We start from the raw sequence: 17,458 nt of genomic DNA, 5'->3' as shown, positions 1-17,458 counted from the left end.
GAGAAGAGTTTTTCTCTTCAACTTATACCAAAAGTTTGGATTTCCTTAGATATACAATGTTAACTGTGGTAGGTGTAACCATTGATCCTTCTGAAGACGACTTTTTAATGACATTGAAACTTAGGTCAAGGGGTTTGAATAAATGTTTCATTTCTGCAACTGATTGGCTGTATTTCACTTTATTCTCATGAAGAGTATAAATAATGTGCAGAAACATATGTTATGTATAACTATAGTACACACCTGTAGTGACCAGTGTAGACTCAGCACCCACAGTCTGGGCATGCAGTTGTATGGCGTGTCGTAGAAGTCGGAAGATGCTAGCATCAGTAGAGGCTGACACTCTTGGCTGTACCTGTAACCTGTGTGCAGTGCACTCTACCAGCTGGTTGACAGCTTATATTTGTTCCCGGTCAGCCTCATTCTCAGTCATGTTGACATTCGACCTATGTAGACTTGTAGTGAGCCACTCGGTGGCAAGTGTTTTCTTGTACAAGTATTATAGACATAATAAAGTGTTTTGTCTGTTATTATATGTGTGTTCATGTGGTCAGAACACATTGGTGGTATGTAGGGTCATTTTTTTCATGTGTTTTGTTGTGTGGTTGCTTTTCGCATCTTGTTGTGACATGAAGTGTCTGTTTCAAACGTTGGTGCAACAAGAGTTGGAACTTCTTATGGTCATGTGGCAGGCTGTGCCAGCGTTACTCTCTACTCATTTGTCTCTGGCTATGTTTCCTCCTCTGTTTCCACCATATGATACTACAAACATTGCCTAAAACAATATTTTCACACCTCCCATGTTATGGATTTGGAGGTATGTCATGCTCTGTTTTTTTCATGGATTCTTCCCACCTTGTATCAGGTGTTGCAACAGTTGACCCCATTGCAAGAACATTCCTCATTGTCTTTGACAATTTATGCTCATTGTTGTCTTCCTATTATTGCTGCTGCATGCACATTGTGGTTACTAGGGTTGAATTCTATCACTGCAAGATGCGGCCCCATCTGTCTTATTGTGCCTGGGCCCTGACCCTCCATGGCTTTAGTTGCAATGTCATTGTGTTACAGCCAAGTCAAAAGAGTTGTACACAGGTGTCATGGTTCATGATGTTATCATCTGCTCCACCCTGGATAAGGAAGTCTGGCAAAGGGCCATCCAATTAGAAAACCCCTCCACTGAATAAGGATTGCCCATTGCTCAGTTGTATGAGGCCTCACACGGCACTGGTCAGCAGCTGGATGCATGGTGTGATGTCGTGGTAGTACCAGGTGGCGCAGCTGCATGCTCTGCATCCTTAGGGGGGGGGGGGGGGGGGGGGATGACGTCATGGCAATACAAGCTGACAGATCGCACAGCTTCAACACAACACGTAAACAATGTTCCAGCCTCCACTCACTGTTGTAGTCATGTGCGTCTTCTTACACCTAACATGGTAGATCACAGTGTCCCCAGTACTGTGCTGTCTATCATTAGTGTCTGAAAATAGGTCACACTGTGTTAGTCTGCCACTCAACTGCACAGAATGCAGCATCAGAGAATGTGGATATGGATATCCAAGAAGTGTCATCATTAGGGCTGATTCCCAAGCAGGATTTCATGAAACTTTTTATCAGAGTTTCAGTCTTCTCATGACAGCTGCATCTGAAGCTAGATGCCGGCACGTCAATTTCCCTGCTTAATGCCCAAACATACCGTATTTACTCGAATCTAAGCCGCACTTTTTTTCCGGTTTTCGTAATCCAAAAAACCGCCTGTGGCTTAGAATCGAGTGCAAAGCAAGCGGAAGTTATGAAAAATGTTGGTACATGCCGCCACAACTAACTTCTACCATCGATTATATGTAGCGCTACGCAGGCATGCTTTGTAGGCACAAAGATAAATACTGGTGCCAAAACCTCTGCGTCAGTAAATAAATTTAAAAAAAAAAGTTGAAGACGAGCTTTTTTTCTCCGCCGCGAGTTTCGACCACTGCATTTCCATACATTATCCAACGAAGTAAATACAAATTCCGTATTGTTCATCTTCAAATGTAGCACAATTTCAGTGTACTACGAAAATCTGACTGGCAAGACTGTTTGGGATGTTTGTCAATATGGCCAACTCTACGTTCTGAATTTTTTCCTACCTGTGAGAAGTGATGATTGCTAATAGGAACCTGATGAAATTTGAATCACATACAGTATTCTCTTCACCATAAGAATAATATGAATATAAACATTTTGCCATGTATTCTTTCATGTTTGCTGCTATCTCATTTAAATCCTGTCTGCCTAATAAACTACGAAACTAGAGTGAGACAACAGCAAACGTGGAAGAATATACGTATCGTGTCATGTTTATATTCGTATTATTCTTATGCCTAATAGTGATACAGTCAGAAATGAAGCACAGCAATTGACTAGATTTCTAAATCTAAGATGACTCTAATTTCTGTGCAGAATTTGATGTAATAAAGAAGCGGCCGCAAAGATTTTCAAACGGGGAAAAATTTTCGCCCAACTCTCGTTCAGAACATGTTCTATCATACACAGTCTATTATTTGATTCTTGTTTATCATTATCAAAGAAAGCAGCAGTGTAAGTAACAACAAATAGCAGTCTTCACCTGTAACAAAGAAAACGGCACTTATCAGATCAAAGCAAAATAAGCAATCGATTCAAACCAGACGAAGCACGTGAAAAAGGAAGGGCACCCGTATAAATACGGATGGAGCGCCTGACGCATAGCAATGGCTACGTGGTAAAGCTTAACTGCTAAGCTTACGACTCGAACCAAACTACTGCAGCTGTATCGTCATTCATTCGACCTAAATTGTGTCTCATATTACAATGGATCAACTGTGTTTCGATTTGGAGGTGCGGCCTACAACTTTTCTCTCCCCTTGAATTTCGAGTCTCAAATTTCAGGTGCGGCTTAGATTCGGGAAATTTTTTTTTCCTTTATTTCGAGTGTCATTTTTCAGGTGCGGCTTAGATTCGAGTACGGCTTAGATTCGAGTAAATACGGTATTCAGACCTCAGTTCTCCACCACTGTCACTGGCAAAGAGGCTTGTACAGGGATATGGTAAACAACAATTTCCTGTGTTTGGCCAGTTCGTGGTTGACATTATCCATAGATCAGTAATACAGTCTATTGTCTTTATTGTCATCCATGATGCTAGTTCAGCAAACCTTTTCTGGTTTGTTGCCTTTCTGGCCTTTGGCTTTTCCTAATGGACTCCATGCTGTTGGTATCTGCTGAAGACCCCTATCAATCACTGGAATCTCTGTGCTCAGAATTTCAGGGTATCTTTGTGGAAGGCCTAGGGTGTACCACAGACTTTCAAGCCTACATAACCTTGAAGCAATTGGCTCGTCATAGATTATTTCATCTGAGGCAGATTCCTGTAGCCTTGTGCTCCAAAGTCAAGGTGGAGCTGGACCAGCTTGTATCTCTTGTGGTTGTGGTTCTGATTTTCTCTAGTGAATGAGCCACACCCCTTATTATTGTGAGGAAACCTTTTGGTCAATTCTGACTTTCGGACCAGCTTGTATCTCTTGTGGTTGTGGTTCTGATTTTCTCTAGTGAATGAGCCACACCCCTTATTATTGTGAGGAAACCTTTTGGTCAATTCTGACTTTGCAGTGATTTTAAGGTCACCATGAATTCACGATGCATGGTTGACACATATCCATTCCCATGTCCAAATGAGCTGTTCACAGATTTAGCAGGGGGTCAATTCTTCTCCAAACTTGATCATTCCAAAGTTTATCACCAGTTACATTGGATGAGGAGTCCACGTGCATCATAATTTTTAATGTTCCTTTTGGACGGTATCAATAATAACTTTTGATGTTTGTGGTGGCAAGTGCCCCCACAGTTTTTCAGCATTATCTGGATCAGATCATGTCCACTATTCTCTACTGTCTCAACTATGTGGATGACATTGTCATCACTGGATGCTCTATGAGTGACCACCTGTAGATGACAGTTAAAACCTGATTCTGTCCATCCTGATTTAGGTTTCCTATAATTTTCCTAAATCGATTAAGACAAATGCTAAGACGGTTCCTATGAAAGGGGATGGTTTATTTCCTTCTCCACCCTTTCCTAATCCAAGCCAGAGCTCCATCTCTAACAACCATTTTGTTAACAGGACATTAAACACTAATCTCCTCCTCCTCCACCTATCTCCTGTACAATCTCTGGGGTGTTTTTCATAAACTATGCCCAGTGGATCTGTGTTGCAGTCTGCAGAAGTCCAGATTTTTTCCAACTGTCTCTTGAGTATCTGGACCACGCCATATCATGGCAGGGCATCTAATACATATTGAGTACTGTCAGGGCCAATTACAGTGCTGCCACATCCCTTATCACTGCAAGAACTGCAGCCCTCCCTGGGTAAAATTGCCTTTTACCACTGGTTCATTCTTGGGGAGGCCATAATTGCACACCTTCTCTACCTCCTTCTATGGAAGGATTCTTAGTTTGTCTGGTCTCCAGTGTGTGACCAGGCTTTCAACAGCTACATCTACACTTTCATCTACATACATACTCCACAATCCACCATATGGTGCGTGGCGGAGGGTACCTCGTACGACAAATAGCATCTTCTCTCACTGTTCCACTCCCAAACAGAAAGAGGGAAAAATGACTAGCTATATGCCTCTGTACGAGCCATAATCTCTCTTATCTTACCTTTGTGGTCTTTCCATGAAATATAAGTTGGCGGCAGTAAAATTGTACTGGTTTCCTCAGTAGCGATTCATGAAAAGAACGCCTACCAGTAACCTACCAGTAACAAATGTAGCAGCCCACCTCTGAATTGCTTCTATGTCCTCCCTCAATCCGACCTGATAGGGATCCCAAATGCTTGAGCAGTGCTCAAGAATAGGTCATATTAGTGTTTTATAAGCAGTCTCCTTTACAGATGAACCACATCTTCCCAAAATTCTACCAATGAACCAAAGACGACTATCCGAATTCCCCACAACTGCCATTACATGTTCGTCCCACTTCATATCGCTCTGCAATGCTATGCCCAAATATTTAACCGATGTGACTGTGTCAAGCGCTACACTACTAATGGAGTATTCAAACATTATGGGATTCTCTTTCCTATTCATCTGCATTAATTTACATTTATCTATATTTAGAGTTAGCTGCCATTCTTTACACCAATCACAAATCATCTTGTATCCTCCTACAGTCACTCATCGATGACACCTTCCCGTACACCGCAGCATCATCAGCAAACAGCTGCACATTGCTATCCACCCTATTCAAAAGATCATTTATGTAGATAGAAAACAACAGTGGACCTACCACGCTTCCCTGGGGCACTCCAGATGATAACCTCACCTCCAATGAACACTCACCATCAAGGACAATGTACTGGGTTCTATTACTTGAGAAGTCTTTGAGCCACTCACATATTTGGGAACCAATCCCATATGCTTGTACCTTAGTTAGGAGTCTGCAGTGGGCACCGAGTCAAACACTTTCCAGAAGTCAAGGAATATGGCATCCGTCTGATACCCTTCATCCATGGTTCGCAAGATATCATGTGAAAAAGGGCGAGTTGTGTTTTGCAGGAGCGATTCTTTCTAAAGCTGTGCTGATGCATGGACAGCAACTTCTCTGTCTCAAGGAAATTCATTATATTCGAACTGAGAATATGTTCAAGAATCCTGCAACAAACCGATGTTAAGGATATTGGTCTGTAATTTTGAGGATCCGTCCTTCTACCCTTCTTATATACAGGTGTCACCTGCACACTGAAGGACCACCTCAAGTTAGCACTGTGTCTACCTTCTTTTGATCCTGACAAACCATTGGTTTTGACTACAGATGCCTTGCAGTATGGTGTGGGGCAGTCCTCACCCATCAGAATTCAGATGGCTCAGAGCAGCTACTGGTGTTTTTATCCAGAACTCCCCATTCCAGGACAAGTCCACTACTCTTACGTCAAGAGGGAGGCTCTGGTAATTATGTATGCAGTCACCTAATTTCATGTTTTCTTATATGACACCAAATTCCAATTCATTATGGACCACAAGCTATTAGTTTTGTTATTTGGTCAATACATCCAGGACCTTGATAAGGCATCACACAGGTTACAGTGTTGGGCCTTGTTCGTCTCCAAATACCATTGTGACATCCATTTTCACTCCACTGGGTGCTATGCCAATGCGGATGCCTTATACCAAGTTTGATCAACAGGAACTCATATGTTTTCATTTGGTTATCACCTCCCACCAAGCAGCTGATGAGTTTCCAATCACTAGTACCTGGGTCACAAAGGCCACACCATTTGGCCCTGTCCTCAAGCAGGTTATCCCTCTCATACTCCTGGCTATGATTCTGTGGCCTGGCATTGACCAGGAGAGGAAGTATTTGGTTGCCCCAGTGCACTAGTGAACAGGCAGCTCCAAAGGCTTCATTCTCCCCATGGCCTCCAGCAACCATGGCTTGGAAACACATCCATGTGGATTTTATGGATCTGTTTCTCTATGTGTTTTGGTTGATTGTCATTGACTCATTTTTGCATTTTCAATACATGGTCCAGTGCTCCTTGGCACTACCAATGTAACTGTTCAGGCTCTCTTGAGAATTTTTTCTGTGGAAGGTCTTCTGGTCACTCTTGTTCCTGACAAAGAACCTCAGTTCCTGTCCCATCTGTTTCATGATTTCTGTGTGCAGTCAGGCATTCATCATGTTCACTCCCCGCCCTTCGACCCCAAATCTAACTGGAAGGCTGAACAGCTGGTTCATACCTTTAAGACCAAGATGGAAATATATCTGCAGGACTTTCCCACCAAAGAGATGTTACAGTTATTTTTTCTGATGGCCTACTGGATGGCCCCTATAGGTTCCTATAGCCCTGCTGAGCTTCTCCATGGGCACCGACTGTGGATACTGCTCCATCTCCTCCATTCAGGGTATCACCCGCCATTGTGTTTTGCTCTAGAGAGTTTCATGCCAGGGACAGACATCTGGGCATGTGATTTTGGTCAGTGCCCCCAACTTATTACTGGCTTTTATCATGTGTCAGAACAGCTGCCATATCTACACTGTCCAGACTGGAGACCTGGAGGTTCAGCACCATTAAAACCAGCTCCAAGTACAGGTGGGCACACATTCCTCCATCCAAGCTGAACCACTGGCTTTGCCAATGCCCAAATTATTGGGTGCCTCCTATCCATCAGTATTTCACCCACTTCTTCCTCCAGTGTCAGCCCCTCCATCAGATGAGCCTGCTACTTCACATCCTCCAGCAGCAATGACAGTGCCCCTCCAGCCAGTGGACATGCTACCTATTGGTTTGATCTCTCCCACGTGGCCTCAGCCTGTGGCAGCATCACCTCCACTTCCCACAACACTGCCACATATTGCCAGGGATCACTCTTTGGTCTGCCCCTCACTGGTGCTGCTGTCTCTTGTTCTGACAGGAGGTGTTGGGGTGCTCCTTGCAGTGCCCACTTTTGCCTGTATTATGATGTCTCGAGTGACCAGGAGTTGCTGTTCCCCCCTCATCTCGGGGGCCTCCATGGATGTGAATGCCATCTCAACATCACAGCCATCTGCACCATGCCTGGGGAATAAATGACACTCTGTCCCCAAGGGAGTGACCTGCATAGATTTCACACCCACAATCTGGGCACATAGTTATACAGCATGCCACAGAAGTCAGAAGATGCTGGCACATGCAGAGGTCAACACTTTTGGATGTGCACACAGCCTCTTTGCACTGCACTATACCAACTGGCTGGCAGCTTATAGAGTCAGGTCCAGCCAGCCTTGCTCTCAGTCATATGCTGACATTCAGCCTTCCATGGCAACTGTCTTCTTGTACAAGTATCCTAGACTTAATAAAATTTTGTGTCTGTTATTATCTTTGTGGCTTTGTAGTTAGAACCATTTGCCATGCAAATGAAGTATGATACTAACAACTCACTCTGCTAGAGTAATATATTCATCAGTTCACTAAATATGAACACTTTCCAGGTAAAAGAAGATTTTGAATTTTCTTTATATGAGTTGGACTGGACAGTATTCAGCTCTCATGTAAGGGAAGCTGTTAACCTTGTACCTGTGTTTGAAACTGCTGGTATTAAGAGTACAGTATGTGGCCCAGAAAGCTTTACTCCTGATCATAAGCCATTACTAGGTAAGTTCACTACCTGTGTCATGCTAGCATAAGGCAATGGTTGTATTTATTCATTATTTTGTATGTTCAGATGCTGTACAGTATCTTAAAAAGTATGGAATAGTGGTCCGAAATCATTACTTCACATAACTGAAAATGGCTGGAAATAAAAGTACTTGTACCAGAACATATCCTGAGGATTTTTGAATAAATGCAGTGGTTTACTTATCCTTATAGTGGACACATATGAAGCCCCCAAACAAAAGTGGAATAATGAGTATAACTGGCCAGTATGTGAAACTCACAGACTATCAACATGAAGTAACTGTGCCACTGAAGTAAAATTTTGTGATTATGAGTAGAATACTCCTGTTATTAGGCTATTTCTGAAGTGAAACACACACACACACACACACACACACACACACACACACACACACACACACACAGCTGAAGAGAGATGAGAGCGACCATGCACATCTACCTCTGAAGCCTGTTGAGCAATGGAGGTGACTGTTCTGAGATAAAATCAAGCAACCTTTGCTGCATGATGAAGCCATGTATCAGTATCTGGCAACATCACCTGACAATTCAGTACCTTGGTTAGGAACTTGGTTTTCAAAAAATGTTCAAATGTGTGTGAAATCTTACGGGATTTAACTGCCAAGGTCATCAGTCCCTAAGCTTACACACTACTTAACCTAAATTATCCTAAGAACAAACACACACACCCATGCCCGAGGGAGGACTCGAACCTCCGCCGGGACCAGCCACACAGTCCATGACTGCAGCGCCTTAAACCGCTCGGCTAATCCCAAGCAGCACTTGGTTTTCATTATGAAGCAACTGTACATAATTCATGCATCACACTGAGCTAACAAATAATAGATTGTGACTCAGAATTCTATGGGATTCCACTGCATGATACAAAAGAGGAAAGACATTCTGATGAATAATGAAGCATGAGAAGCAATGTGGCATTGTGATGGAAGATGATACAGAATGTCAACTGCTGTTCTATGTGGATGCACTGATAGGAGTGCTGAACTAAACTGAAACGGAAAGTTATTAATTGTTTCTGAAATACCAACATCACAGCTTGCAATAATTACAAATATTGATCACTTCTGTCTTTGCATATCCATATTAAAAAGCCCTTTCAGTTACTTTGAAAGCATTTTGCCACTTAATCACAACAATTCCCATAAGAAAGTCTGGTTTACAAGAGATTGGATCAGTTCTGCAGTAGATAGTACCACTTTATTGAGATCTCTAGAAAAATGTTGAAGGCAGTATTAAGTTGGCCCTAGACACATTTGATCAGGAAGAATAGTTACCTGAAAATCATATAATTTATAAATATTGATTGTACTCATTTTGGGAACTAGTAGTGTAATAGGAGCCAGGACTGTACTTTTTAGTAAGCATTCATTAACATCATAAATTTAAATTTAATTCAAAACTAATCTCAAAAATTTATGAATGGGGATTGGTCTAAAAAAGTACCAATGAATGTATGCCTGAATTGTCTTGCATAACAACACACAATCAAACAGAGTTCCAAATCAAATTCCAGTTCTAGAAAGCCAGGCAGGAGGTGTTTTTGAGAGATGAAATGGCTTCAGTAACAAAATATGAAGTGCTAGATTCACGCACCATGCTGGATATTAATTTTGGCAGGTGGCTAATGGCTGTTCTCACGTGACACCTTTGCTGTAGGCTTCCAGCTGCAAAAGGCAGAAATATAAGCCACACAGATAATGTTGTTGCAGCTCTCTGAGTCATATCAACAAGTGTAGATCAGGATTTGTGGTTGGGTGTGGGGGGCAAAAGAGATGAGCATCCCTGCCAATGGTCCTGTGACAGCTGATGGTGTCAGTAGGGCTCAGGAACTTATTTTTTTCACTAGACTGGGACTTATAAATCTAAGGGCAGCACTTTGAACTACAAAGGGAACTGATAGCACACTGCCTGCTGTAATTTTGACATTAGTCCCTATGTTGTGGGTGGAGGTCATACTCATGCCTCACTGGGGGCAGAGAGAGGAGCTTTGGTGGGTAGTGTGTGGAAGTCTGAGAAAGGTGGTGTGCACATGGGATGGCCAGTAGGCATAGCCTGTAACGGGTTCAGTCTGAAATGGTTACATGGACACTGATGAGGCCACATGATGGTGTAACATCATTTAGTTGTAATGGCTAGTGCCGAATATGACAATGCATGAAGGGCTGTTGTCTGGCCTCTCTTTCAAACATTTGACAGCCCTTATGATCAGTGGAGACTCCTTGAGACTTCCAAATATATGTCTGTTAAGGCTGTATGTGAGGGTCCAGACTATAGAGACCACATGACAGTAAAAGTGTGCCTGTGGGGACTGTACTTACTGGGTAAAGCAGAGGAAAAAGGTATGGTCCCTGCACCTATGCAGCTTTTCAGCTGAGCTATGGGTATGCCCAGGAGTGGATCTATAGGTTGCTGTCATCATCACAGTTTGATGAAGCACTCTGCTTCCTAGTTTGATGCAGGATGATGAGGAGTGGTGGACAGGTATGTTGTACTATTCTTTTTGCTAAAGGAATGAAACTCATCCAATATGATGTTACTGATGACATCTAGGAAACACAAGAAAAATTGAAGATAGCATCCACAACAAGTCACCAAAGAGTCTCCTTGAATTGGCCTTTAAAGTCATTGTGTACCTGATTCCATGAGCGATAAGGATTAAGCCCTGGGGAGAAACAGATCTGACTGGTTAGACATACATGTTTGGCAGGCCCAGACTACATGTTCAATGTTGGCATCAATATCCCAGCAATATACATGACACTTTGATAAAACAATGCATTCATTCTCAAGATCCTCCACTTTGCCTCTCATAGTAGCTTGATATGTAATGCCAGAGAATATTTGAGGTCACAATTTGGCACCCTGGCTCTTCTTTGACCAGTAGAATCATACCCTGATTAACATGGAGGATTAATAAATAGGTGTGCAATACCAGTTCCATATCTTTGGGTATGTAGTTTATTAGGCACTTGGTCTTCATCTGTGGATCTTACTCCATCACTGGGCCTCAAAAGACATTTGTCCAACATGGCCTTAATATTTTCATTGTGCAAGAAGCAATGTGCTTCATGCTTATCAAATTCATGATAGGACTCATTGGTAGGTGCATTAGGGCATTGGTGTTGACATGCTGTATATTGGGAACAGTAATCCCCCTCACAGTGGCAGTGGCTCAAAAACAGCATCTAAAGCTATAATTGTTGAGCTGTCTTAACCTGTAGGTTTGCTCAGGGGTCAAAGGATGTAATTAGTGGCTTGTGGTTTATAACCAAGTGTAATCTTTTTCTGTATGAGAAACAAGGAATTTCTTGATAATGTAAATAGTAGCCAGTCCCTCATTTTCTATTAAATTATAATTTACCTGTGCCATTGTTAGTGTTTTAGGTGCATATATAGTCCATTGTTCTGTGCCACTGCGGGACTTACATGACAGCACAGTGCCTATTTCAAATTTTGAAACAGCTCGTGCCAAAACTTAACATCTGCTTTGAGTAAATATGACCAGCCAGGGAGTAAGAGTTCAAACACTTTTAGCTTCAAGACATTGTCTCAAAAGGTGACAACTGCTGAAATTTGACTGTCTTCTTTGGAAGCTGATTGAGAGGGTGTGGTATTGTGAAACAATGTGTGAAAACTTGCTGTAGTAATTTATATTACCCAAGCTCCTTAAAAAATTTGAGCACAGAGAGATTATCAGTTGCTCTGATGTGGACTGATATAGCCCTTATACTATCCTTCATCAGTATGTGGACAAAGCATTAAACATTTTTTTAGAAAAAATTACACTTACTTAATTTACATTTGCACTCAAGAACTCTAGTCTATTAAACAGATATTTTTAAATTGTTTGGATACACCCAGGTAACTCTAGCAACTACGCTGTCATCTAAATAATTTGAAACTTGTGGTACATCTTGTATAAAGAGCTCTAAGTACATTTGAAATATTGCAGGAACACTCATAACACCAGAAAGTAATCTAACATATTGATATTGTCTGAAAGGCATTAGAATAGAACTGCTCTGCTGATAACCATGCCTGTAGCCATTATGAACCTGGATAAACAGGTACATTAGATTCAGTATTTATAGGTGATTTAGAACAATCACAGATCAAAATTGAGCTATTAGGCTTTTTAATTACAATTGTGGCTGTAATCTACTGGATAGAGGTGTTTAGTGTTTCAACCCATGAATCAATTATATCCTTCATATGTGAATATGTGAATGCATCGGTCTAGCCAAAAATAAATAAATAAAAATGAGGTGTCACATTAAGTTCTAGTGATATGTGAACTTTATGTTTTGTGCACAACACAGATTAGTTTCAAATCAGCCAGGACATCTTTTACAGAATGTATTGAAATTACTAATTGATGTACTTTTAGAAATTATGTTAGGTGATTCCTGTGTTTTAAAGCCTGAGCTGGTAAAGACATTTAGACGAGAAATATCAATTGTTACAATGAAAGCACTACAAAAATGATATTATTATACAGACATTTTGTAGCTGACATTGACTATTACTTGGTATTTTAAATCAGTAGACTGATCCCTGTGCATTATCACATGATGTTTCATTGCCACCAAAGGCAGAGAGTCAACATGCCTGTTTGTTTCAGAATTAATTAGCAATATGGAGTGTGTAGTATCCACTTCAAAATCCACATCCACAACTTTCATGACCACTGGGTTCATCAGTTCAAGTCACATTTATCTAGTGTGTTACTGTGTACTCTTGCTTCTGCATTACTCTTTTGTTTTGGATAAATTTCACACAACAACAAGACATAAATACACTTTATGTGTGGGTAAACCGACTTTGTTTTTACCACTTTCCTAGACTCACTGTATATGTTTAAATGAAACTTGACTCAAATTATAAACACTAAGACTTTAATAACAATAAAGTAGGATAGCCTACATACAGACTCAACCTCCCAGCCAATATTCCAAGTGGCATTTTTTAAATGGAGCCGTCATCCTCTAGTGTTGCTCATCATATGTTATTGAAATCACACACACACACACACACACACACACACACACACACACACACACACACACACACACACACACACGTGGTGGAATCAGTAAATTCAGCTACAAATTGAACCTTAACTGCTATGTGACACAGGAGTGACTGGAATTCATGTACCACACTTCCTCATCTTTTTCTTTTTTTTTCTTTTTTTCAAATGTGTTGGAACTAAAGGCTGTACACCTTGTGATGTTTTCCAATGAGCACCCGTTTGTATGTGTGTATGTGTGTGCGTGTGTGTGTGTGTGTGTGTGTGTGTGTGTGTGTGTGTGTGTGTGTGTGAGAGAGAGAGAGAGAGAGAGAGAGAGACCACGCTGTGTTAACATATGCTGAATGCGTGTAGCATGTTTAACATATGCTGAATGTGTGTAGCATGTAGGTAGCAATAGTTAGATAGTTCTCATTGGAAAATGTCACAAGGTGTACAGCCTTAGTTCCAACACATTTGGGGAAAAAAATTAAAAAATAAATTAGGAAGTGTGGTACATGAATACAAGTCACTCCTGTGTCACATAGCAGTTAAGGTTCAATATGTAGCTGAATTTACTTCTTCCACACACAGATTCAAAAATATTGAAGAAAAAAGAGGGAAAATTATAGTTAAATATCCCATCAATAGGATGGTCATTAGAGATTGATCACAAGCCTGGGTTACAGACATATGGAGAAGTAAATTGGCTGTGCCATTTTCAAAGAAACCATTTCGATATTTCCCTTGAGTGAGTTAGAGTTCTCACACGAAATTTAAATCCGATGGCTGTTGTCCTCCCAATTGCGAGTCAAGTGTGCAAAAATACATTACCTTAACAACACAGATTTAAACATTATATGGAAATATTTCATCTGGATGTGCCTATGATTTGCAGAACAGATAAGATACAAGATCACTTCAACCAGTTACAGGAACAGAAATCAACAAAATTATTTTTAAAAAATTCATTGCAGTAATAGCAGATGATTGGTGTTCAGACATGAGCTGTTGCTATATCTACAGATTTTAAAAAAAGAGCTATAATCAATTTTCTTCTCCTCTCAGTGATAACTTGTTATATAAGGCATTGATATAGTTATTAGATTCAGTGTACTGTCTGCTGAACTCCATCTGTCAGATCCATGTTTTTTGAAAAGCTAACATGTGCACATAAGTAACTATACATAAAACAAATGAATATCATAGATGGTCCCTTCTGTCGCTTTTCTCATTTCACTTTTTTCTCTCCAGATCAAGTCCTGTGATCAACTAGCTCAATGTCTACATGGCGCAGACTCTCTCTCAGTTTTATTAAGATGACCAGTTAATCTGAATATGACACACAGTGTTTGTATTGTTGCTTTCAAGGTTTGAGCATCAGTAATTTTGTAAGTCCTATTTTCAAGTATATAGAACAGATTTTCTTTCGTCTGTCTTAGTTTTCCCTTGGGATTTGCTAGCACAGACTCTGCTACAATACATCAGTGGTTTTCATCTGATTCTCCAATACAGACCAAAACAAGCACAACATCGAAACAAAAGTTCCATGAAGTCCCTGTTATCTGATAATAAGAACAGAAGGCTGCTCTATCACTAGATTAGTGTGAGGAGCCGTCAAATGAAAACCAAACTCCACTGCAACCAGTCCATGGAATAGTTCCAATCACAAGTAATCACCATGCATAGTAAGACATTCATCCCACTGAGAGATGAGATAATCAGTTCCTGTTTCATAGAATGTGGTCAGCCACTGATTGATCCACAACTGCACCCACTCTCACTCTTCCTCATCTGACTGAAACTGACTTCCATGCATATCTCGTTTCAGATCACCAAGGATGTGAAAATGACATGGTGAAAGATCCAGGCTCTATGGATTATGTAGCAGTGTTTTGCAACCAAATGACTGAAGCATAGCCTTCACCCAATTGGTAGTGTAAGGGTGGATATTACTGTACAACACGATGATTCCATCCCACAATATTCCTGGGTGTTTTGACTTTGTGGCACATCACAATTTCTGCAAAGTGTTTTCATAGCACTGCATGTTGATTGTGGTTCCCCGCTCAAGGAAACTAATGTGTAGATGGTTCCTGCAGTTGAAAAAAAAGGTCATCATGTCATGACGACGTTACTGGATCTTGTGTGAACAGCTTTGGGTTTCTTTGACAGGGGAGATTTTTCCACTGTTGTCTTTGCAATTTGCCATCAGCTGTTCTTTTTTAGTGGAACCATTCCATGGTCCTATTCTGGCAGGTGCTTGGTTTTCATTTATAGCACAAGTAGAAGACTGTGTAGGTTAGGGAAATGCTATCCACATCCATGCTACACCTGCAAGTCCCTTATTTGCATCTGTATCTACACCTGAAAGTCCTTTGTCTGTAGTTGCTAAAATTTTATAAAACTTTTAACTAGTTTGATACACCAGAACTTTGAAAAAAGTCTTGCACCTGTCTTGAACTTTCATCTGCTCAGGTCAGACCTGTGATTCATATCTCATTAGCCAAAAATGTAGAGGTTGATCATGATGTATTAACACAACATAGAATGTGATATTTTTGAAGAATTCCACAAATTACAGCTTTTTATTGAGATTACTTAAATGGATTTTGGAAAGTTTATGTGAAACATTACTGCAGCAATAGGGAATCAAATAAGGTCATGCTACACATTGTCTTCACATTTTGCATACTGTTATATGTTAGTCATTTAATTTGTTGCTCCATAAAATTTCAGGTGAACTGCAGGATGCCTGTAGCTTGCTACCATGATAATTTGACACAGAGTCTTCCAGCCATCTTGAGGTGAATACAGATGAAAATGGATTGAACTCCCGCATTTAAGCCCCTGCTATCACACACATGGTATATCCATTTTGCGTTGCACATTCGGTGCTTTAGCACATACGCTTTTGCTGCAAGTCTTTGTGCTATGATGTGCACACTCCATGATGAATGGTCACCTCAAAAATATCAAATAGATTGCCTTACTGCAGTAAAATCACAGAATGTGGCAGCCCTGCAGATCACATAGTTTTTCTAGGATAGGGTTCTGTGCAGAATTTAACTGCAAGCTGCCAACTTGATTGATAAGGGTCTCATTTATTATTTATTTACACATCAAGTTCCATAGGACCAAATTGAGGAGCAAATCTCTGAGGTCATGAACACATTGGCACATGAAATTACAACATAAAAGTAATAACAGATAAAAATGAAATGTTTACGAATCCAAAAAAAGGCAGTCCATAAGTTATGTATACACAATCAACAGTACAACAAGAATCAGCTTAATTTTTCAAGGAACTCCTCAGCAGAATAGAAGGACTGACCCATGAGGAAACTCTTCAGTTTAGATTTGAAAATGCATGGATTACTGCTAAGATTTTTGAATTTGAGTGGTAGCTTATTGAAAATAGATGCAGCAGTATACTGCACACCTTTCTGCACAAGACTTAAGGAAGTCCGATCCAAAGGCAGGTTTGATTTCTACTGAGTATTAACTGATTGAAAACTGCTTGCTCTTGGGAATAAGCTAATACTGTTAACAAGAAATGACAGTAAGAAATATATATATTGAGAGGCCAATGTCAGAATACCCAGACTTGTGAACAGCAGTCGACAAGAGGTTTGTGAACATACACCACTTCTTGCCCGAACCGCTCATTTCTGAGCCAAACATATCCTTTTAGAATGGGAAGAGTTACCCCAAAATATAATACCATATGACATAAGCCCCCCCCTCCCCCCCCATGAACCATGGATCTTGCCGTTAGGCTTGCGTGCCTCAGCGATACAGATAGCCATATCGTAGGTACAACCACAACGGAGGGGTATCTGTTGAGAGGCCAGACAAACGTGTGGTTCCTGAAGAGGGGCAGCAGCCTTTTCACTAGTTGCAAGGGCAACAGTCTGGATGATTGACTGATCTGGCCCTGTAACAATAACCAAAACGGCCTTGCTGTGCTGGTACTGCGAACGGCTGAAAGCAAGGGGAAACTACGGCCGTAATTTTTCCCGAGGGCATGCAGCTTTACTGTATGATTAAATGATGATGGCGTCCTCTTGGGTAAAATATTCTGGAGGTAAAATAGTCCCCCATTCGGATCTCTGGGCGGGGACTACTCAAGAGGATGTCGTTATCAGGAGAAAGAAAACTGGCGTTCTACAGATCGGAACGTGGAATGTCAGATCACTTAATCGGGCAGGTAGGTTAGAAAATTTAAAAAGGGAAATGGATAGGTTAAAGTTA

At 40.9% G+C, this 17,458-nt stretch overlaps 1 protein-coding gene across 2 annotated transcripts in view; it reads left to right on the top strand.

Moving 5' to 3' along the window:
• The window catches only part of LOC126183550 (sarcosine dehydrogenase, mitochondrial), a 270,038-nt gene that overhangs the window by 127,485 nt on the left and 125,095 nt on the right, over positions 1–17,458 (top strand). For both annotated transcript variants that reach the window (XM_049925625.1, XM_049925627.1), the window contains exon 8: positions 7,992–8,154. In XM_049925625.1, coding sequence (XP_049781582.1) covers positions 7,992–8,154 — 163 coding nt within the window. The remainder of the gene's footprint in view (positions 1–7,991; positions 8,155–17,458) is intronic.

This window comes from Schistocerca cancellata, chromosome 4 (assembly GCF_023864275.1).
Source record: "Schistocerca cancellata isolate TAMUIC-IGC-003103 chromosome 4, iqSchCanc2.1, whole genome shotgun sequence".
In the NCBI taxonomy this organism is placed as follows: domain Eukaryota; kingdom Metazoa; phylum Arthropoda; class Insecta; order Orthoptera; family Acrididae; genus Schistocerca; species Schistocerca cancellata.
Note: the sequence above shows the minus strand (reverse complement) of the source record. Positions and strands in the feature narration are given on the sequence as shown.